The 22,535-nt window shown below is 41.7% G+C and overlaps 3 protein-coding genes across 7 annotated transcripts in view; 1 reads left to right on the top strand and 2 right to left on the bottom strand.

Annotated features, from left to right (window-relative positions):
• Positions 1–4,843, top strand: part of SMC4 (structural maintenance of chromosomes 4) — a 38,521-nt gene extending 33,678 nt beyond the window's left edge. Inside the window, exons 19-24 of the mRNA XM_066347672.1 lie at positions 999–1,143; positions 1,407–1,580; positions 2,350–2,532; positions 2,674–2,906; positions 3,610–3,793; positions 4,532–4,843. Of these exons, the coding sequence (XP_066203769.1) occupies positions 999–1,143; positions 1,407–1,580; positions 2,350–2,532; positions 2,674–2,906; positions 3,610–3,793; positions 4,532–4,675 (1,063 nt within the window). The 3' untranslated portion in view covers positions 4,676–4,843. The remainder of the gene's footprint in view (positions 1–998; positions 1,144–1,406; positions 1,581–2,349; positions 2,533–2,673; positions 2,907–3,609; positions 3,794–4,531) is intronic.
• Positions 1–17,731, bottom strand: part of IFT80 (intraflagellar transport 80) — a 261,132-nt gene extending 243,401 nt beyond the window's left edge. Inside the window, exons 1-2 of the mRNA XM_066347674.1 lie at positions 17,679–17,731; positions 16,388–16,465 (exon numbers count right to left, since the gene is read on the bottom strand). The gene's annotated coding sequence lies outside the window, so the exon portion shown is untranslated. The remainder of the gene's footprint in view (positions 1–16,387; positions 16,466–17,678) is intronic.
• Positions 1,282–17,946, bottom strand: TRIM59 (tripartite motif containing 59). 5 transcript variants are annotated; one of them, XR_010746829.1, is made up of 4 exons: positions 17,807–17,946; positions 16,388–16,465; positions 2,838–2,975; positions 1,282–1,454 (listed from the first exon to the last, which is right to left on the bottom strand). XR_010746829.1 is itself a non-coding variant. In XM_066347681.1 (4 exons), exon 4 carries the CDS (start codon positions 8,865–8,867, stop codon positions 7,668–7,670), a length of 1,200 nt encoding a protein of 399 aa, XP_066203778.1. In that variant the 5' UTR covers positions 8,868–8,870; positions 8,945–8,994; positions 16,388–16,465; positions 17,807–17,861; the 3' UTR covers positions 6,532–7,667. The 5 variants fall into 5 exon arrangements, 4 of the variants coding, with proteins under 4 accessions (XP_066203778.1, XP_066203779.1, XP_066203777.1 ...); XM_066347681.1 differs by lacking the exons at positions 1,282–1,454; positions 2,838–2,975 and adding exons at positions 6,532–8,870; positions 8,945–8,994 and having other exon boundaries at positions 17,807–17,861; XM_066347682.1 differs by lacking the exons at positions 1,282–1,454; positions 2,838–2,975; positions 17,807–17,946 and adding exons at positions 6,532–8,870; positions 8,945–8,994; positions 17,679–17,720.
• Positions 17,947–22,535: the final 4,589 nt, after the last annotated feature.

The raw sequence follows: 22,535 nt of genomic DNA, 5'->3' as shown, positions 1-22,535 counted from the left end.
GGGGGTTAATACTTAGTATCCATTAATTGTTATTATTTACTTATTAAGCCTATCTGACATATTATAGGACCAGTTTTTGTTTTTTTTAACTGACAAACAGGCAAACTGGCAAAGTATAGTTCTGTAACTCCCCAGATGTCCTGAGGACATAGAAATTGGTTTTGTTTCTCTGACTTAGAGTTGGTAATTAAATAGACCTAGGTCTTAGAAGAAAAAGATACGGGAATGAGAACTGTCTTAGTAACTTATTCTTAGTTTACTATATTATTCCATTGTCCCAAATCACAAAAAGTTTTTTAGCCCATAATCTTGTTTTAAAATTAATTTTAGATTACTTATTGAAGTGTTTCTAAAGTCATTAAAATTATGTATATAAAAGTGTTGAACCATAAACAGTTCTCTCTTACCTTAAAATTAAAAGAAATTAATTGCATGTTGATTATCTGGTTATTAAGTTTATTCTAGAGCCTTTTGCTCAAAGGTACTAATAAGCCGTTTATTAGAAGTTTGCCTAAATGTATCTGGCAATGTGGAATTAACTTTATTAAGGGAGAAAACAGCTGTTCCTCCAGGTGTACCCTCCACCCCCACCCCTGTATCCCTTTGGAAGCACTTGTTTCCCTAACTTGAACAGAAAGATAATTTTTATTTTAATGTATAGTTTCATGGATATAGAGACTTAAGAATCTTCAATCTGACAGTGACAGAACAATATAATCTAACTTTGCTTCATAATGTAAGATTGGATGATACCAGAAGTTTATAAAGGGCATTTTTATTAATTTGTACTGAGTTTAATAAAATATACATCTCACAAGTAGTGTGTGTATGTATATATAAACATAAATACCAATTTAGGGATGGCTTTGTAAATCATAAATTTTAAAATTATAGGAAAAATGCTACATTAAGATGTCATGAAGAATTCTTTATTAGGTTTCAGAAGCAGATTAACAAGTCACATATCACATTTTTAATATATTATTTTGCTTGTTTAGAAATCTTAAAAAAGCACAAGACTCTGTCTCTCGCACAGAAAAAGAAATAAAAGATACTGCAAAAGAAGTAGGTGACTTAACAGCAGAGCTGAAAAATCTTGAGGAAAAAGCAACAGAGGTGATAAAAAATACAAATGCTGCAGAGGTAAGACTCAGAAAAGGGTGACAGTGGTATTTGAAGTAGTTTAAGGAGTTGGATATATAACATCAGTGCCTTGTATAATAAACAGTCAGGTTAAAGCTTGTAACTGTATTAACTTACACTATAAAAATGAGTACTGTATTATAACTTTTGAGTAAATAAGTTTTAATTTAAAATAGAAGGAACGTGGGAAGAGATTGCCATCTTCAGTTTTGTGATGCCAAAACACCAGGTCGGTCGTATCTGTAGTTCTTCTTGGTTTTTAGGAGACGTTACCAGAGATCCAGAAAGAACATCGTAATCTACTTCAAGAACTGAAAGTAATTCAAGAAAATGAACATGCTCTTCAAAAAGATGCACTTAGTATTAAATTGAAACTTGAACAAATAGATGGTCACATTGCAGAACATAATTCTAAAATAAGATACTGGCAAAAAGAGGTGAGAGTAACTTTAAAATATCCTTTATGAAAATGGTTGGGTATTTTGGGTTTTTATGTGGGTGTGTTTGAGGTATGTAATGATTCTTAATTCCATGTAATCACTTCTCAGGTTTATAGGGAACATAAGGAACCAAGTGTAGTAAGATTCTGTATAGAAAAATATGGGTACGTTTTCGTTAGAAGTAGTCAACATATTCATCCAAGGGCCGATTTGGAGATTTTTACAGGCTACATGAACATATTGGACCACTACACTATTTTTCTTTAAATTAAAAATAGTTGGGCCCTGGCCGGTTGGCTCAGCGGTAGAGCGTCGGCCTGGCGTGCGGGGGTTCGATTCCCGGCCAGGGCACATAGGAGAAGCGCCCATTTGCTTCTCCACCGCCCCCACTCCTTCCTCTCTGTCTCTCTCTTCCCCTCCCGCAGCCAAGGCTCCATTGGAGCAAAGATGGCCCGGGCGCTGGGGATGGCTCCTTGGCCTCTGCCCCAGGCGCTAGAGTGGCTCTGGTCACGGCAGAGCATCGCCCCTGGTGGGTGTGCCGGGTGGATCCCGGTCGGGCGCATGCAGGAGTCTGTCTGACTGTCTCTCCCCATTTCCAGCTTCAGAAAAAGGAAAAAAAAAAATAGTTGGCACACAGATCAGTCACAAAACCTTGGTATGTTGTTTTAGTAGATAGATAAGTTGTCATATTGATTGCATTCTTCTTCTAAACAATAAATGGAAGTACCATGCCCTTCCCTAACTCTTCATTTAACTGAACTTTCAGATTTCAAAAATATCACTTCATGCCATAGAAGATAATCCTGTTGAAGAGATTTCAGTTCTGAGCCCAGAGGATCTTGAAGCAATCAAGAATCCAGATTCTATAACAAACCAAATTGCACTTCTGGAAGCCCAGTGTCATGAAATGAAACCAAATCTTGGTGCCATTGTAGAGTATAAGAAGAAGGTATGAAAAAACTATTATTAATGTGTCCAAATCAAATTCCTTATAGTCCTCAGCCTAAATTGTGGCCTTAATTTTATACAATTAGAAATTCTCATACCAAATTTATAACTGAATAGGTGTTTGTTCTCATTCTTTTTATAGGAAGAATTATATTTACAACGAGTATCAGAATTGGACAGAATTACTCATGAAAGAGATAACTTTCGACAGGCATATGAAGATCTTCGGAAACAAAGGCTTAATGAATTCATGGCAGGTTTTTATATAATAACAAATAAATTAAAGGAAAATTACCAGATGCTTACTTTGGGAGGAGATGCTGAACTGGAGCTTGTAGACAGCTTGGATCCTTTCTCTGAAGGAATCATGTTCAGGTTTGTAATTAAATACTGAGTTTCGGATCCTCCTGTTTCATATCTGTATTTTCTCCAAACTCTCAAAAACTTTTAGGGGTGGGATGTGAAGGTTAGAAGATACATGATTTGTTTTAATTACAAATACTAAATTATTTACATATTGCCAGTTTAGAGCATAAATTCCAGGTAATTTTACATAACATTTCTCTAGGGTTTTTTGGTGTTTTGTTTTGGTTTTTTTTTAAGATTTTGTTTATGGATTTTAGAGAGAAGAGAAAAGCAGGGAAAGTAACTACTTGTAGTTGCTCCTCCTATGTGCCTTGACAAGGCAAGCCCAGGGTTTCAAACTGGGGACCTCAGTATTCCAGGTCGATGCTTTATCCACTGCTCCAGCACAGGACAGGCTAGTTCATCTTTTTCTTAAATCTTCAAGTCATTTTAACTTAACATCTGGATTTAAAACTTGCAGAGTAAAAATTGCATTGGAAATGGGGGAAGAATAGCAAGAAGTACTGGCTAGCCTGATGTTTAAGTCTTAAAATTTTAGTAGCTGTCCTTATGTGTACATCCTTCAATAATGTTTTTACAAAATAAACCCCAAAAGCTTAGAATTGTGAAAAGCAAGTTAGAAATCCCGGAGGAAGGTGGTTAGGAAAACAAACCACAAAACCTTAATTTAAGCTTTACAAGTAATTTGACTAATGAGATTTTCTTATTTCAGTGTTCGACCACCTAAGAAAAGTTGGAAGAAGATCTTCAACCTTTCAGGAGGAGAGAAAACACTTAGTTCATTGGCTTTAGTGTTTGCTCTTCATCACTACAAACCTACTCCCCTGTACTTCATGGATGAGATTGATGCAGCCCTTGATTTTAAAAATGTGTCCATTGTTGCATTTTATATATATGTGAGTAATCTTTTAGAAGTTTTTACCCAAAAAATTTTCTGGGTTCCCCAAACATTGCACATGAATGCTTTGACTTAATTTCTTTTAAGCTTTTTCCAAACTGTTCACTAACTCCATATCCTGTGGTGTCAAAGGAGACAAAGTCCTTTACTTCAGTGGTCCCCAACCCCCGGACCGGTACCGGTCCGCAGAGAAAGAATAAATAACTTACATTATTTCCGTTTTATTTATATTTAAGTCTGAATGATGTTTTATTTTTTTTAAATGACCAGATTCCCTCTGTTACATCCGTCTAAGACTTACTCTTGACGCTTGTCTCGGTCACATGATACATATATCCATCCCACCCTAAAGGCTGGTCCATGAAAATATTTTCTGACATTAAACTGGTCCGTGGCCCAAAAAAAGTTTAGGACCACTGCTTTACTTGAACCAAATATTTCCATTTGGGCGAGTAAAACATAAACTGATCGTGTAAATTAGTAGCAGATACACAGCTAAAATCTTGTCTCCTGCCTTGATCTTTTTTTCACTAAGCAATCATGCTTCCAGAATTACTCGTTCCTCTCAAACCCAAATAAATAGTTTCACAAACTATCCATCCCATCATTTTTATCAGTGTAATGTTAAATTTATTGCCTAAAATAGATTGTGGGAAAGAGTCAAGTTTAAATGTTTATTACATGATGTACTTGTCAATATTCGAGTGTTTCTAAGTTATTCTTTCTTTCTCTTTAGGAACAAACAAAAAACGCCCAGTTCATAATTATTTCTCTTCGAAATAATATGTTTGAAATTTCAGATAGACTTATTGGAATTTACAAGACATACAATATAACAAAAAGCGTTGCCATAAATCCAAAAGAAATTGCATCTAAATGACTTGGTTAAATTTGTTTATACTGAAGATTCATCCAATTAAATCAGCATAAATTCAGTGCATCGAATTACTACTAATTTTTCTATTTGTCTTAAAACTTCATATTCCTAAACCTAAACGTGTAAACTGGCTCCTAGTTTATGATGTTTCAAGTCTAATAAAATATTCTACCTACTTTATAGGAGATTGTAAGAATCTGATAATTTTGTGAGCAACAGACTATGAAGAAATTAAGATGCCTGGAGGGTGAAGTTACTGCCCTTTGTCCCAAATTGCTACTAGTGGTCATTTTTTCTACCTACAGCCCACTTTTGTATCTGTTAGTAGTAAAATTTTCTTACCGCCCACTGGTTCTACAGTAATGGGTGATTTATAAAGTAGGAAGTAACTTTACATTTTATAAAACTTATAAAGCAGAGTTACAGCAAGTTAAAGCATATAATACTACTTACCAAGTCCTTTATGTTGGATTTTTGCTGTTTGGCAGAATAAATCTTTATAAAACAACTTACTGTAGCTAAATCTATCGTTTTATACATACTTTGGTTGCTCCGCTGCTGCCCACCATGAAAGCTGGAATGCCCATTAGTGGGTGGTACGGACCAGGCTGACTACCACTGTTCTAAACTATATAGTCCATGTTAAAATGCAGCATACTTTCATGGATATCTACATACTTTCATTTTCCATCTGCAGTGGAAAAACCTGCCAACTACTAGTTTATAAATTCCTAAAGTGTATGCCACCTAATTTACTAAACAATCAGTATTTATTACCCAAATGCTGGGAACATTTTTTATATCAGTCATTAGATAATTGACCCAGAGACTTAAAATGTAAATATATTAGTGTGGATTTAAACATCTGAAACTCAAGTATGCTCATTTGTTTGGTTTTTTTTAATTATAATTGCATTGTGAAAAGAAAGGCAGACTGCCCCATGCAGGAGCTCATTTGGATGTGTCTAGTCTTAGAAGCTTTGACTACCCTACAGTCTCCTACAAATGGACCTTGAGAGCTTGTTTGGAGGTTCTAGCATGGGAGTACAGCTACTTGTATATCCTTGACTGAAAAACCATCCTCTTTGACCAAGCACATATGCAGCTTCAGCTTCAGGAGAGACACACATGGAGTGCTCAGGGAGGAAAGGGATACCCACATAGACATCCTGGTCATTTTTTTTCAATCAAGAACATGAAAGGGAAGCCTGACTAGCACCAGACTGGGACATGGAAGACACAGGTTTGAAACCCTGAGGGCTTGAGCATGGAATCAGGGACATGATTGCATGGTTGCTGGCTCAAGCCTAAAGGTTACTGGCTTGAGCAAGGGGCCACTCACTCTGCTGGAGCCCCCCAGTCAAAGCACATATGCTGCAATGAAGAATTAATGCTTCTCATCTCCCTTCCTATCTGTCCTCTCTGACTCTTGTCAAAAAAAAAGAAAGTATATAAGGGAAGAGTAAATAGAAGAGGCTATAATTAAAATCAAGTGCTTTTTCATTGGTGAGAGTAGAAATAAATGGAATTGAATATTTTATTACATTTTAATAACCAATGGAGAAGACCCTGGCCAGTTGGCTCAGTGGTAGAGCATCGGCCTGGCGTGCAGGAGTCTGGGTTCGATTCCTGGCCAGGGCACACTGGAGAAGCGCCCATCTGCTTCTCCACCCCTCCCCCTCTCCTTCCTCTCTGTCTCTCTCTTCCCCTCCCGCAGCCAAGGCTCCATTGGAGCAAAGTAGGCCCGGGCGCTGAGGATGGCTCTGTGGCCTCTGCCTCAGACTAGAGAATGGCCCTGGTTGCAACAGCAACACCCCAGATGGGCGGAGCATTGCCCCCTGGTGGGGCGCCTGCGGGAGTCTGTCTGACTGCCTCCCCATTTCCAACTTCAGAAAAATACAAATAAATAAATAAATAACCAATGGAGTAGAACTTAGTACTACTAAGTTTTAAACAGTTAAAGTAGGCCCTGGCCAGCTGGTTCAGTGGATATAGCACCAACCTAACATGAACATCTCAGATTAGTTTCCCAGTCAGTGCACACAGGAGAAACAACCATCTGCTGCTTTCCCCCCTCCCTCTTCCCCTTCTCTCTCCTCTAACAGCCAGTGGCTCAAATTGTCCAAGCATCACCCTGGTCGTGGCACATGTAGGAGTCTGTCTCACTATCATCTTCATTCCTCTCACTTTAAAAAAAGAAAATAAAACTATTGGTACTTGGGCAATGGCATAAAGGAATGTTTAGCAAAAAAAACTAAGACACATACAGTTAACACTGCTATCTTAAGTCTGAGGAGGATGGAATATACATTCTAGTAACCTGAGTTTTTATCCAGGAACCTATTTAACTAAAGCACTATACAAAAGTTAAATACTAAGATAAATTAACAGAAACCATAGAATATGTTAGATATTAGAAAATGTTGCTGTGTGTTCCCTAACAAAAGTAATAGCTTTATTAGAAGTAAATGTCAATAAACATTTTAGGGCTATTAAATCTATCTAAAACACAATGGATCACAAAAACATCTTTAAGCAACCCCTTATTTTTTACTTCTCTGCTTGATTTGAAAACCTCTTCATGATCCTTATTTTCCTATTCAAAAGCTTCAAGCCACATCAAAAGTAAAGGCATAGGCACTTTCAGGATTTTGCCCCTTTTAATCAAAAAGCCACTACATATGAAGAACTGCAAAGCCAATCACTACATTATAATAATGCTAAAAGACAATATTGGTACAAGAATGTTTAAATGCCACAGCAATATTAAGTCAACCTCAAACCAATAAAAAAAAAAAAGAAATCAAATAATTACATTTTATTCTAGTGTCAGACTAAAAACGAAACATTTCTGACATTTCTATCCAACAAATATGGAATGCTTAAAATACGTATGTTGCAACCCTAATAAAGTTTAGTCTGCCACTATCTATTTAGAAATGGTTGTTAGTCCTAGTACAGAGTAAGTCTATTTAAACAATTTATATTTGAATGATCACCAAAAAACTTTCCCCGTGAATTCCTTCAGTAAATATAAACTGTGACACAGTATAGTCTTTAAATCATGCAGACTGTTAGATAAATTTTGATAAACAGATAGAGAGACTTCAAAAAAACATACTGAAGTGATTTCATTTAGAAAGGTTATTACATGTTGGTTAAAAAAGATCAACATCAGTATCACTGAAATTAGAGTAACTATAACAATGTTTAGAATCTTAAAAATTTCAACCTTTTCATCATCGGAACAGGAACATGACATACTTTTTAAAGAAATTTTCATTTCAGGAATGGGAAGTTTCTTAATTTGTCCAATTTCTGTTCTGCTCCAATCTTCTTTCAATACTTGGCTTACTCGAGGATAAATTTCAACACACTGGACCTCAGGAAGTGCTCTTTGTTTCAAGATCTGCACACGCTGGCGAACATCATCAACTTTTTCAAGAAATTTAAGTGGAGACTCTTCTCGTAAAGATGTTGTCAATGTCATTAATTCAAGCTGCTGCTCTCTCATTTCTTTTATTCTTTCAATTTGTGGAGTATATTCTTGATTAATCAGATTGTCAACATCACAGAGAGCAGTTAGAAAAAAATTTTTTTTCTCTTCTAATGTATCACTAAGCTCCTTAAAATACTGGAGGACAACTTCTTTCTCACCTTGGACCACTTTCTCTGAATGAGATTTTTGTTCCTCCAGCTTTTCAATATGACAAGTAAGACCTGTCCAGTGTGTGTCAGTTAATTGTTCAAGCAATTTTTGAGGTGCGTCCTTTTCTTTTACATAGGCACTTTGAAGATCATCTATAGGATGACCATGATGTTGGCCTATTGTAAGGCAATGACCACAAACTAATTTTTTATCTAGTAGACAGTAAACATTTAACGGTTGCCTGTAATGTTCAGGACAAGTGACAATATCTGGATGATCTTCTTGTTGGTACTTTTCAATTATAGCCCTTAATGCAAAATTAACAGGTAAAGATTCAATACCAGTTGGAGCCATTTCAGTAATACTTCTGCAGTTAGGGCACTTGAGTGGAATTCGTAAAGGTCTCCATATATAAAAGTCACTAGATGCCTGAAGAATGTTTTCCAAGCAATTTCTACAGAATGTATGAGAGCATGGCAGTACACGAGGATCTTCAAAAATACTGTAACAAATGGGACATGTTAACACGTCCTCAAAATTGTACATACCCTGTCAAGAGAAGAAAGCATTTTAAGCTTACATATATCAAAGATAACTACATATGTAAAGTTTTAGATGCTAACCTCTAAATCAGCGGTTTTCAACCTGTGGGTCGCAACCTCGGCGGGGTCGCCTAAAGCCATCGGAAAATACATAATGCATATAAGGTATTTACATTCCGAATCATAACTAGCAAAATTACAGTTATGAAGTAGCCACCAAAATTATTTTTTGGTTTGGGGTCACCGCAACATGAGGAACTGTATTGCAGGGTCACAGCATTAGAAAGGTTGAGAACCACTGCTCTAAATTAATATACTGTGCTTATTTGAAAGACTGTAACTAAGATTTCTTAAATGTAGCATTCTTAGTAATGCAATTCTTATTATATGATATAAATACTGAATAAGTGATCATCTTTAAGAGCTTACTTGGGCCTGACCAGGAGGTGGCGCAGTGGATAGAGCGTCGGACTGGGATGCAGAAGACCCAGGTTCGAGACCCCGAGGTTGCCAGCTTGAGTGCGGGCTCATCTGGTTTGAGCTTGGACCCAAGGTCTCTGGCACAAGCAAGGGGTTACTCAGTCTGCTGAAGGCCCACGGTCAAGGCACATATGAGAAAGCAATCAATGAACAACTAAGGTGTCCCAACGAAAAACTGATGATTGATGCTTCTCATCTCTCTCCGTTCCTGTCTATCCCTCTCTCTGACACACTCTCTCTGAAAAAAAAAAATCTGTTAGTGAAAAAGTGGTAGCTTAATAGAATTTATTTTTAAAAAAGCTTACTTGGGATGAAAGCTGTGCTAAACAAAACAATTCTAATTTGTATTGCTTCAAATAGAAAGTATTAAGTTCCTACATAATGCAGATTTAAATTCAAAGTGTTCTGCTGAAGTCTACTTAATGAACTTAACTATTTTGTGCAACTTTTTATATTCTAAAATACTGCCCTGGCCGGTTGGCTCAGTGTTAGAGCATTGGTCCGAAATGTAGATGTCCCAGGTTCAATTCCCAGCCAGGACACACAAGCACCCATCTGCTTCTCCACCCCTACCCCTCTCTTCACTTCTCTCTCTCTCTCTCTCTTCCCCTACTGCAGCCGTGGCTCAACTGGAGCAAGTTGGCTCCAGGCACTGAGGATGGCTCCATGGCCTCCACCTCAGGTGCTAAGAAGAGCTCAGTTGTTGCTGAGCAACGGAGCAATGCCCCAAATGAGCAGGGCATAGACCCCTAGTGGGCTTGCCAGGTGGATTCCAGACCGGGCACATGTGGGAGTAGGTCTCTGTCTCTCCTCCTCTCACTGAATTAAAAAAAATGCTAAAATAAGTTAGGCTTAGCAAAACTAAATTCTTTAATTCAAAAGAATTCATGCTCCCCGTTGGCTCAAGTTATAAAATTTCTCTAGTAACTTATAAATTTCTTAGTTTTTTTGTTGTTGTTGTTTTGTTTTGAGAAGCTTAGGCTTTTGCAGTAAGATTGATTTGGGGCTGAAACAGAAGATTGCCCATGGGTCAAAAACAGCCTACTTTTTTTTTTTTTTTTGCCAGAAAGTCAGAGATAGGGACAGACAGAAAGGAGAGAGATGAGAAGCATCACATCTTCATTGTGGCACCTTAGTTGTTCACTGATTGCTTTTTCATATGTGCCTTGCCTGGGGAGGGGGGTCCAGCAGAGCCAGTGACACCTTACTCAAGCCAGTGACCATGGGGTCATGTCTATGATCCCACACTCATCCAATAACCCCGTGCTCAAGCCAACAAACGTGGGTCCTCCATTCCCAGTCCAATGCTATATCCACTGTGTCACCACTTGGTCAGGCCTAAACTGTTCTTTTAGATTTTTTTTTTTTTTTTAGAGAAGAAGAGATACATCAATTTGTTGTTCCACTTATTTATGTACTCACTGGTTGATTCTTATATGTGACCTGATGAGGTTTTGAACCTGCAAGATTTGCATATCAGAACAACACTAACTAAATAAGCTACCCATCTAGGACACCAGCCTAAACTCTTGATGAGGAGAAAAAAGAACAAAAAACATTAGCTATGTATATTTTCTAGGATGAGTATGTTAGATTTAGCGATGCTATATGTATATAAACACTGGACCCTGTAAGACAATGAAGCAATGTGTTCAATACAGGGGTGGGCAAAAGTAAGTTAATAATAAATAATTCAATAATTAATGAATAAGTATTACAAGAATAAATTCTTGTGTAATCATAACTGTAAACCTACTTTTGCCCCAATCTGTATTCTCAGGAAAAAAATGGCTTCCAACCTAAAATTCTAAAACAAAAATAAATAACTTTTCAGGGTAGACTAAAGATATTTTGACAACACAAGAGTTCTCAATAAAAACGCCCCCCTCTCCATTTTCTAAAGAATACTGCAGTATGAAAAGAAAAGCAAAAATTCTCACCAGGATAATGGTGAAATGAAATCCAAGAAAACATTGCAGCAAGGCTAGAGAACAAGTAATCTAAGAAGAAGACAGAGATCCAGAAGGCCTATCTTTAAGTAAATAAATGGAACCAACAGAATAGTTCATGTGTCTGAACATACTGAGAAGTGATGAGAAAACTAAATTTAAAGAAAAGTGACAGAATCATAAAAGAGAAGAAACACATAGTAAACTTTATGGCTCAACTGTCATATTAATCACAATATTATAAATATTACCATGTTTACCCATGTAAAAGACACACCTTAATTTTAGGGCCCAAAATTTGAAAAAAAAAAATTATTATATAAAGTTATTGAACTCATTTTATTCATCATAAAAGTCATACGACTCATCACTGTCAAAACTCCCATCCATTAGCTTGTCCTCATCTGTGTCTGATGATGAATCAGTGTCTTCATATATTGCCTCATTCTCAGTTCCATCTATGGCGTTTGAAATGCCACGCTTCTTAAATGACAACAATCTCAATCTTGATATTATCCCAGGATCTTTTCATCCAAGTACAAACTTCTATAGTTAGTTTCTTCACTCTTCCTGCTGGTGTCAAATTGTCCCCAGAAGACTTAATCCATTGGTTCCATTTGTCTCTCATGGCAGCTTTGAAAGTTTAATGCTGATATCAAATGGTTGGAGCTGGGATGTCAAGCCTCCAGGTATGGCGGCAGGTTTTGTATTTTGCTCTTCAGCAATCTTCTTTGTGTTTTTTGTTCTGTGTGCCCTGAATTGATCAAGCACCAATAGGGCAGGTTTGATAAGAGCCCACCTGGTCTCTTTCTACAAATTTTCTCAAAACAGATCTTCATCCCATCCTGATCTATCCAACCCTTGTCATGAACGTGGACAATTACTCTTCGAGGAATGTCTTCTTTTGGCATTGTTTTGCATTTGATAATCAGCATAAGAGGCAGCTTGGTTCTGTTAGCACAACAAGCTAGAACAACTGTATAATGGCTCATTTCATGTCCACTTGTCTTTACAATTACAGTTTTCACCCCCTTGTCATCAACAGTTTTGTTACTTGGGACATCAAATTGAAGGGGGGACTTCTTCCATATTTGCAATCTGTCCCAACTCAAACTGATGTGTCTTCCAACACTGAATGACAAAATGATGAAATTCAAGGACCTTCTGCTCATAGCTTTCAGGCATCTTTTGGGCAAGTCTAGTGCATGCTTAGTCCATTCCGTTTCATGAACCTGAAGCACCAATTGTGTCCTCCTTTGAAATCAGTAACTTCTTTTCCATCAGCAATTCGTCTTGCCTCATGCCAAACCATCTTTGTGGATACAGGAATTCCAATTGCCCTTTGCTCTTCAATCCATATCTTCAGTTCCCTCTCTAAAGGAGGCCATTTTGCTGACTTGCCTGTTGTGACTTTCTTCTGTCATGCTGTTTTCAGTAGAGTTTCTTCTGCCTGTAACCAGTCTCGGATTGACTTCTCAGCTGGAGGACCAAACTTACATTCAGCAGCACGATTTCCATTCACTTTTGCAAACTGGATCACTTTTAACTTGAATTCAGCACTGTACGAAAATCTTTTCTGAGCCATTTCTGGGCAGAATGTGGCAAAACATAACCTACGTAATATACTGGTAACAAGTGCAAAACAATGAGCACAAAGACAACAAGCACTATAAAGCAGGAAATGCAAGTAAAAAAATCTACAACCACTGTATAAGATGCACCCAGTTTTAGACCCCAAATTTTTCAAAAAAAGCTGCAATTTATACATGGGAAAATAAGGTAAACACTGATCTTAACAAAAAGCGTGACTGTTAATAGACTATCGTGTTTGTGTCCCCCTAAAATTCATATGTTGAAATCCTGACTCTATGTGATATTACAAGTGTAGCCTTTAGGAGGTCTCATGAATGGGATTAGTGTCCTTATGTGAAGAAACACCAGGGCTTGCTCCTCTCTCTCCCCATATGAGGACCAAGCAAGAAAATGCCCATCTGCAAACCAGAAAAGCACCCTCACCAGAACCGAACTATGCTGACATTTTAGTCTTAGACTTTCTAGCCTCCAGAACTGTAAGAAATAAATGTTCATTGTTTAAGGCACCAGTCTATGATATTTTATTATAACAGCCCAAACTAAGAAAATAGTATACCATAATTATAATGGGGGGAAGGGGTATGGGAAGGAAACTGCTTAAGAACTAAATCTTCCCTGGCCAAGTAGCTCAGTTGGTTAAAGCATCGTCCCGAAACACCAAGGTTAGGTAGGGTTCAATCCCCAGTCACAGCTTGAATCAACCACATACAAGAATGCATAAATAAGTGGAACGACAAATTGATGTCTCTCTCCCTCTCTCTCCGCCCTCCTCTCCCTAAAATCCATATTTTTTTTAAAAACCTAAATCTTCCCTTATAATAAGTCAATATATACCAAAAAATAAAAAATAAATAAAAAATCACATAAAAAGCATATTATTTAGAAATACAGAGCCTGACCAGGCAGTGGCACAGTGGACCCAGGTTCGAAACCCCGAGGTTGCTGGCTTGAGTGCAGCCTCATCAGCTTGAGCACAGTGTCGGTGGCTTGAGTGTGGGATCACAGACAGGATCCCATGGTTGCTGGCTTGAGCCCAAACGTTGCTGACCTGAGCCTAAGGTAGCTGGCTTGAGCAAGGGGTCACTAGCTTGGCTGGAGCCCCCAGTCAAGGCACACATGAGAAAGCAATCAATGACCTATAGTGCCGCAACTGTGAGTTGATGCTTCTCATCTCCCTTCCTGTCTTTGCCTCTCTCTTGCTAAAGAAATAAAATAAAAATAAGAAATAAGGAAAGAAGTACAGAAGCAAATATCAAAGGAAATCATTAAAAGAAATGAAAGTGATTACTTCTGTAGTGCTGATGTCAGGTGTAGGAAGAGCAAAAAGAGAAAGCTGCTTTTTTTTCATTATAAACTTAAATGCTATTTTTTAAAAGATAGTAATTTTTTTTCTAATTTTAGAGGAAAAAGAGAGAGAATAAGGGGGGGGGGGGTGAAGCAGGTAGCATCAACTGACAGCAATTGAATCTCATATGTGCCTTGACCAAGCAAGGCCAGGGTCTCAAACTGGCGACCTTAGCATTCTAGGCCGACACCCTACCCACTGCACCACCACAGGTCAGGCAATAAAATTTTAAAGAAAGAAATAAAGACAAGCCTACAAACATCCTGGCAGAAAAGTAAGATACCTAAAGAGAAAAACAAAAACATAATGGTCTCCAATTTCTCTTGAGAGACTAACTTCCAAAGATGGTCACAATGATCACCCACATACATTCCTGCAATGTGACTTTGCTGGTACTCCCCCATCAAGAAATAAAATCTATTCGCCATACCCCGTCCCCCCAAAAAATCTGGACAGGACATGTGACTGCTCTGACCAACAGAACATGTGATACTGTCACATGTGATACATGTGAACTGATAGTTGTGGGTATGGCAAGTTGCCACCTCTTAAGTGTCACAAACTGATAAGTAAAATGTCAAGGCTACTGTGCTGAGAGGCCAAGTAAAGAAGCAATGAGGTGCCAGACATGTAAGTGAAAAGCCATCTTGAACTTGCAGCCAGTCAAGCCTTTAGATGTTGGTTACATGGCAGTAGATAACAAAAACATCTCCAACAAGGACTGCTAAAAGACAATGCAGCAACATCCACAGGGTCTGGAACAGGACATGACCTAAGAATTCTGTACCCTGCCAAGACGTAATTTATTGATATGAAACAATAAAAATAACTCTAAGGGAAATCTATAGGTATAAAAAACATGTAGAGCAGAGCTGAAGCCATGCATGTACTTTCATTAACCAGTACAAAATGTTATTTTCCTCCAATGAATACGAAAAGCCTGAGTTCAAGGTTTCCTGCCTCTCTCTTAAGTCACGAAGAAATATGAATATAAAAAAAATATATTTTCGGAAAGAAACCCGAGGCTAAATTATCTACTTACAAATTATTTCAAAAATTTCTTGTGTTTAAGTATCAAAAATATATTTCTGAACTTCTAAACCTTTTATGCAGTCTTTTCCAGAGGGCTGATTTCCTATGGAGTCTCCAAAATATTTTACCAGCCTATTATGGATGGGTCAGCACATATAACGAATGATGAAAAATTAAGCAGTACCAAAAATATCACTGCCCATTCTACTGTGGGAACAATTTTTAAAGTTTTAATTCACTAATGTGTTCTTGCCTTTCATCTCTAAACATAAATGGTTATAAAACATTCATTACATTTTACAACCACTAACAAGAAATTATATTTGCCATGGTATAGAGCAGGAGTAGTCAACCTTTTTATACCTACCGCCCACTTTTGTATCTCTGTTGGTAGTAAAATTTTCTAACCGCCCACGAGTTCCACAGTAATGGTGATTTATAAAGTAGGGAAGTAACTTTACTTTATAAAATTTATAAAGCAGAGTTAAAGCATATAATAATAATTACTTACCAAGTACTTTATGTTGGATTTTCACTAAGTTTAGCAGAATAAATCTTTATGAAACAACTTACTATAGTTAAATCTATCTTTTTATTTATACTTTGGTTGCTCCGCTACCGCCCACCAGGAAAGCTGGCACACCCACTAGTGGGCGGTAGGGACCAGGTTGACTACCACTAGTATAGTGTTAGATGACTTGCTGTAGGATTTAACAGTGAGTCAACTACATGTCTGGAAAAACTCAAGACGTAACGCCACCCAGATTGGGGCTCACATCATTGAGGTTCTGATAAAAAGCACATTTCATGCTATTATAAACTTACTATGGAAACATTACAACTGTGCATTCTATACATACACAGTAAGTTTTAAAAACACTTTTTTATGTACAAATTGTATAAAATAATGAAGGATCACCATAATAACTCTTTCAAATTAAAAAAAAATCCTATGGTCAGATATAATTTTAATTCTATCTATTTGTACTGTTTTCCTGCATTTTGACATCAACCTGTTTCCTCAAACTAAAAACAAACTAAAAACTATTAGTGCAATTTAACCAGGGAGTAAAAATTTTCTGAAATTTTATTTTGTATTCACTTGCTTGATCTCCTAGAGCTTACTTGTTTTGTTGAGCTTCTGGTTTGTAGACTGAATATACTTTATCTTCTCCAATATTTCCAGATTCTTTTTTTCTTATTCTAAAATTAAAATAATTTTATTTTAATGTTTAAGAACTTACATTTTCAAAAAAAAAAAACAAACCCTAATGATTGGATACCACAGAGATGGTTATTTCAGTATCCTTGATGTTTACCTTCCCTATACCTGTGTTTTTAAAAAAGTAGTGACAAATATCAACAGGCGTTGCAGCAGCAGGAGTGTCATTTGTATCACTTGTACTTTGAAAGTCCCAACAATTCTGCAACCAAATACACAAAGGACCTCTTTTATGCCATCAAGTATCATACCAGCTCTTAAAAACATTAGCCAACACGGGCCCTGGCTGGTTGGCTCAGCGGTAGAGCGTCGGCCTAGCGTGCGGAGGACCCGGGTTCGATTCCCGGCCAGGGCACATAGGAGAAGCGCCCATTTGCTTCTCCACCCCTCCGCCGTGCCCTCCTCTCTGTCTCTCTCTTCCCCTCCCGGCAGCCAAGGCTCCAGTGGAGCAAAGATGGCCCGGGCGCTGGGGATGGCTCTGTGGCCTCTGCCTCAGGCGCTAGAGTGGCTCTGGTCGCAACATTGCGACGCCCAGGATGGGCAGAGCATCGCCCCCTGGTGGGCAGAGCGTCGCCCCTGGTGGGCGTGCCGGGTGGATCCCGGTCGGGCACAAGCGGGAGTCTGTCTGACTGTCTCTCCCTGTTTCCAGCTTCAGAAAAATGCAAAAAAAAAAAAAAAAAAAATTAGCCAACACGGTGTTTACACGGCAAACATTCGCGGTCATTTTGGATTGTTTCAATTAAGCACAAGACAAGAAGCATCCAAGGCACTGAAAGATTGCCAGCTGAAAACTTTATTGATTGAGGTTATTCCCACCAACACGTCTGTTGATCTTCCAGCTCTGCTCGTAAAATACTGAGACCTGGGTTGGTGTTTCCTAATATATCTGAAAACCGCGGCCTCACATCTGCAAAATGGGCACAAATACAGCGACCCCAGCCCACCCCGGCTAGGTCCCGAAAGAACTTCTCACAAAGCAGCAGTGCCCCCCCCCCCTCCACCTTTCTCCCAGGTCCGCAGGAAGCGCTCCCCGGCCTCGCTCCTGGACGCCCGCACGCCGGGCCCTCCGCCGAACCCGAACCGAGACCCGACCCACGAGGCGCCGGCGCGCAAGCCCACTGCCTTTGCCCTCAGCCCCACTCCACGGGTGCCCCTCCCTCACAGAGAAGAAAACGAGGCTCCCCGAACTCCCACGTGGGAAGAGAGCAAGCTGAGACAGCCCACGTCCTCTGCCCTGCGAACGCCCCCGCACGCCAGCGCCTGCTGCAAGCACAGCGGCCCGGAGCTGCCGCCCCTCCATCCTGACGGGGGCTCTAACTCACCGCGACCACCAGCCCCGGCCCGACGCCGAGAGCCGCACAGCGTCCTGCTCTCCTCCGCCCGGAGGGCGTGCCCGTGCCCCGGCGGGGCGGGGTGGCGCGCAGCGCTGTGACGCAGGTGCGCTCCCCCGGCAACACTCCACCGCGCGACACCCGCCAATGGGGAAGAGCGCGGGGCCGCGTTTGAAAGTAAACGGCCGGCGGCGTGCCCAGGCGGGGGCGTGGCCGCCGGCGTGCCCAGGCGGGGGCGTGGCCGCCGGCGTGCCCAGGCGGGGGCGTGGCCGCCGGGCTGCCCGGGCTGGATCCTCTCTGCGCCTGAGCACTCGCTGCGTACCGCCTCTTGGAATCTCAGCCGCGCTGTGCTGGATGCTTCTGGCCTTGGGGTCTCTGGTGACGGCGGAGGTGGGGCGCGGTCCGTGGTTGGGAAACTGGTTGGCCCCAGTGGCCAAGGGTAGGGCAAGGATTCATACCAAAGCGACTCGTAGAACTGTTTTTTTAGGTGGAGCCATGGATTTCTCTGTTTGGAGAAGTCTCCACCCGCCTTGATGTTACACGCGCCCCAGCGGGCAAGTCCGGGCCTGCGCTCGGTTACTTTTGTTTGCGGAATGCGGATACCTGGCCCTGCCCGAGGACTCGGCTGAGCGTGGGAACAGGGGCCTCTCCTTGGTTCGAGTTCTTTTGTCCTTCAAGAGAACTAGCCCTGTGAGAGCTGATGGCGCCCTGGGACTCTTTAGACGAGGTCCCTGCCTCACTCCCAACCCGTAACACCACCACCCCTGCGTTTCTGCACTTGATGAAATTATTGCTTAGAGGTGATGACGGTTGCACAGAATTCTTGACTTCCAATTCAGTTTCTCCACCAACCTCCAATTTCATCTTATGAAACCCCTAGAACCAGAAAACATATGCGTCCGGCATCCTTTGCCCTTTTTTGTTGAGACAGTTTATCCAAGATACACTTATAGCTTCCCTCTCAACTAAAAAAGTCATAATGCTAACTAATATTGAGTATTGCTATATACTCTGTATTGCCAGTACATTGATGTCTTAAGCTTTTACACAAAATTACATGAAAACAAACACAGTATAAAGCATAGATAGTAATATCTCAGTTTTGAGTCGATTTCAGTTTCTTCCCGAATTCAGTTATTGAAAAAACCATGATGTGTGGATTGAGGTGATATCCAAAGATACCCATAAGATCGGTGGATAATGGGGGAAGGCCAGGTGAGGAACTCAGACCAGGGAACTTTGGCTAGGGCCGCCCACAACCAAGCACACAAAAAAGAAGCTTCCCAGGAGTCCTTGGGAAAGAGCAACTCTCCATCAGCCAGTGAGATTTCTCTGCATCATATTAGCTCGCTCATCCTACAGACCCTTTAAATATCTCCCACGTGGATCATCCCATGAGACTTCTCTGACCCCTGCCCACCGGGACCAGAGAACATCGTCCTGGCAGCGTGGTACTCAATAAAGCTTTTGCTTATCCACACTTTGTGACTCCAGCCCCCTTCCTTCTTTCTCGGCGGGGGAACATTTGGTGCAGAAAACCCAGAAGGAGTTAGAAGCCCGCTGGGGCTGCTCCTCTCCCCGTCCCCTCGGAGAAAGAACCAGAATCTCGCCCTGGCTGGTTGGCTCAGTGGTAGAGCGTCAGCCTGGCGTGCAGAAGTCCTGGGTTCGATTCCCGGCCAGGGCACACAGGAGAAGCGCCCATCTGCTTCTCCACCCCTCCCCCTCTCCTTCCTCTCTGTCTCTCTCTTCCCCTCCCGCAGCGAGGCTTCATTGGAGCAAAGATGGCCCGGGCGCTGGGGATGGCTCCTTGGCCTCTGCCCCAGGCACTAGAGTGGCTCTGGTCGCGGCAGAGCAACGCCCCCTGGTGGGCAGAGCATCGCCCCCTGGTGGGCACGCCGGGTGGATCCCGGTCGGGCGCATGCGGGAGTCTGTCTGACTGTCTCTCCCCGTTTCCAGCTTCAGGAAAAAAAAGAACCAGAATCTCTGACCTTCCACCCACTTCGGCGCACGGTGCAGTAAGTCCCCTGCCTCCAAACTCCCCTCACTTCTTTCCTCCGAGACTCCCTGTCTGAAACCATAGCTACATCAGGGACCTCTTTCCATTCCAAGTGTGTGTGTGCCCGTGGAGACGTCCCAAGCACATCCACTTTCCCTATCCATCCGTGGCCAGAGCTTGAGTTTTGGGATGCCAGTTCTCAACTCTGACGACTCCGAGGACTGAGGGCAGCATGGGAGCACAGGAATCTAAACCTAATCCAAAAACACTCTTGGAGTAGTCTTATCCGAAATCTCTCCCTCCCTAAAGAAGAAGAGACTGTTCTTCTCTGCTATGGCCAGGCCATAGAACCCCCTGGATAATCAGACCAGGTAGCCTTCTGAAGGGACTTTCGGTTTTAAAACCCTCACCAATTTAACTATCACCAAAAAAGCTAAGAACTGGTTGGAGATCCCTTATATCCAGGGCTTCTAGTTATTCACACTCCCATCCTGATCTCTGTGCTACCTGTTCTATATGCGGGCCCTTTTATGGCTAGAGAAACCTCACCTAAAACCTTCACTCCTAATCTTTCCTTCCCCACCGACCCCCAACTCTCTCCCCCTCCCGCCTGACTCCCAGGGGCACCCCTCTCTTGGGACCCCTCTCTGGTCCCTCTGCGGACCTCTTTCACTCGGGTCTCTTCCCTCCAAGAGCCCCCTCCCTTCGCAGAATCCTGTTTCTTATTCACCTGCAAATTCTGTTTCTCCACCCTTGCCGGCCAGGAGCCCTTCCCTTCTCCACTGTGTTCTTAAGCCCCTTCTCCATCAGGCCATTCTCAGCCTGGCATTGGCCCTTACACCGGTTTGCAGGACGCCAAACCCCAATTTTCTTGCAGGAAGTTCTGTCCCTGTCCTGCCTCTAGCTCCAGCGTTTCTGGCAGGACCTGTGTGTTGGGCTCCCCACGAGCCCCCCTCCTCTTATTCTCAGCCCCCAAACCCTTATCCGAGACCTGTGAACATGGATGGCATTTGAAGTTTTTAATGGTCCCAACAAGTAGAAACAGGCCAAGACTGTTCAGCAGGCCTGCAGGCAGCAGAAGGTAACAATCCAAACCCAGGCTCTTGTGGCAACCCTGAGGCCAGCAGAGCAACAGGGGCAAGGCACAGGAAGTGCCCGATCCAAGTCCGGACCGCAAAGAGAATCCCTACCAGGAGCTTGCTTTAAGTGTGGCAAGCAGGACCACTGTGCCCGACGTGACCCTGCCCACGGCTGCCCACTGAGCCCTGCCCTGACTGCAAGCAGCCTGGTCACTGGCAGAGCAATTGCCTCTTTGGGCAACAGGCTTTTCCTCAGCATCTCTACATGGAGGACAAGCTGCCCAAATGGGAGGCCAATCCAGACAGGTGGGTCCATCACTCAAACTCCTAGGACTGATGCCCTGGACTCAGAGACCCCCATCAGCCTCACCAAACCCCTGGGTAATACTGCAAAAACAGGTAAGTCCATCTCATTTCTTGTGGACAAGGGAGCTACCTTCTCTGTTTTGCCACACACTCTAGACCTCTTAATTCCCTCACGGGTCTCGATTATGGGAATGGATGGGACCTCTTCTTCTCCCCTTCGCACACCTCCCCTGACATGCAGTTTGGACGGAATCCTTTTTTTTTTCACTCCTTCTTAGTCATTGCCATCGTGCCCTGTACCCCTTCTGGGTGAAGACATTCTACACAGTCTCAGAGTCATTATCCAGCTGACAGCATCTTCCCACTTACTCCTACCATTCCTCAATACCAAGGGCTCCCCAATAATCAATACTACCCTCATTTATAACCATGTCTCTTGCCTCAAGCTTGCTCCCATGAAGGATCGCTGGCAGTTTGGAACCACTGGGCCCTACCCATCTCCAACACACTGTTGGGCAGATAAAATATATTATGATCACTTTGTTAAAGATGGCACTGCCCACATGGAAGCCTGTCGCCCAGGTGATATTAATGTGTGTTGGGGGCGGGCTGTGGGCAGGCAGGATCCTTGTAGCCTGGGGCTTGGTTTTAAGACCTTTTTGTACCACCCCACCCTTTTTGATGTGGGGTGGTACAATCCAATTATGCCTCAGATAAGTGACTTTGTATCAGAGACTTCTTTATTTTGTATATTGGATTAAAGGTTTTGATTTCTACACTATAAAATGGAGGCAGAACGGAAGCTTGCTCTCTTGGTTCCTGAGATTAATATTAGAGGAGAGAGCAGAGGAGAGCAGAGAAAGGCCACATGGAGGAGGCCAGGAAAAGCACCCAAGATGGCGGAGTGTTGAGTGAGAGGCCAGTTTGTGCAGAGTTTGTGCAGGGAGAAAGGAAGGAGATGGGGAACATAGGTGAATAAGTCTGGTGAGCTAGAAACCTTTGATTCTAGGAAACTCGGATAAATCAATAGCTTTGTGAGCACTGAATGAGTGGGTTTTGGAGCCCAGTGTGTGTTTTTACTTGCCTGCTGGGTGCAAGCTAGGATTAAAGATGATGGCCCACCAGTTTTTGTTTCTTTATCGACTGTCCGAATCCAATGCGAACCTGCATGGGCCAGGCTGCTGTGATGATGGTGGCCTTGGAAACTGGCTTTACACTCATCAAAAGGCTGGACTCTGCAAATCCTCCTATTACTCCTCTTTTTTTTTAATTCTTACAGAACTGCATCCGCGAGGTTTCTCGATTCATGGTCAAACAGATGTTCCTCCTGACACCCCTC

Source organism: Saccopteryx leptura, chromosome 8, assembly GCF_036850995.1.
Source record: "Saccopteryx leptura isolate mSacLep1 chromosome 8, mSacLep1_pri_phased_curated, whole genome shotgun sequence".
In the NCBI taxonomy this organism is placed as follows: domain Eukaryota; kingdom Metazoa; phylum Chordata; class Mammalia; order Chiroptera; family Emballonuridae; genus Saccopteryx; species Saccopteryx leptura.
The sequence above is the reverse complement of the archived record's forward strand: the minus strand, read 5'-3'. Positions and strand labels throughout refer to the sequence as shown.

Coding starts and splice junctions, on each gene's coding strand:
- TRIM59 (XM_066347680.1), bottom strand. CDS start 8,867: ATGTACAATTTTGAGGACGTGTTAACATGTCCCATTTGTTACAGTATT.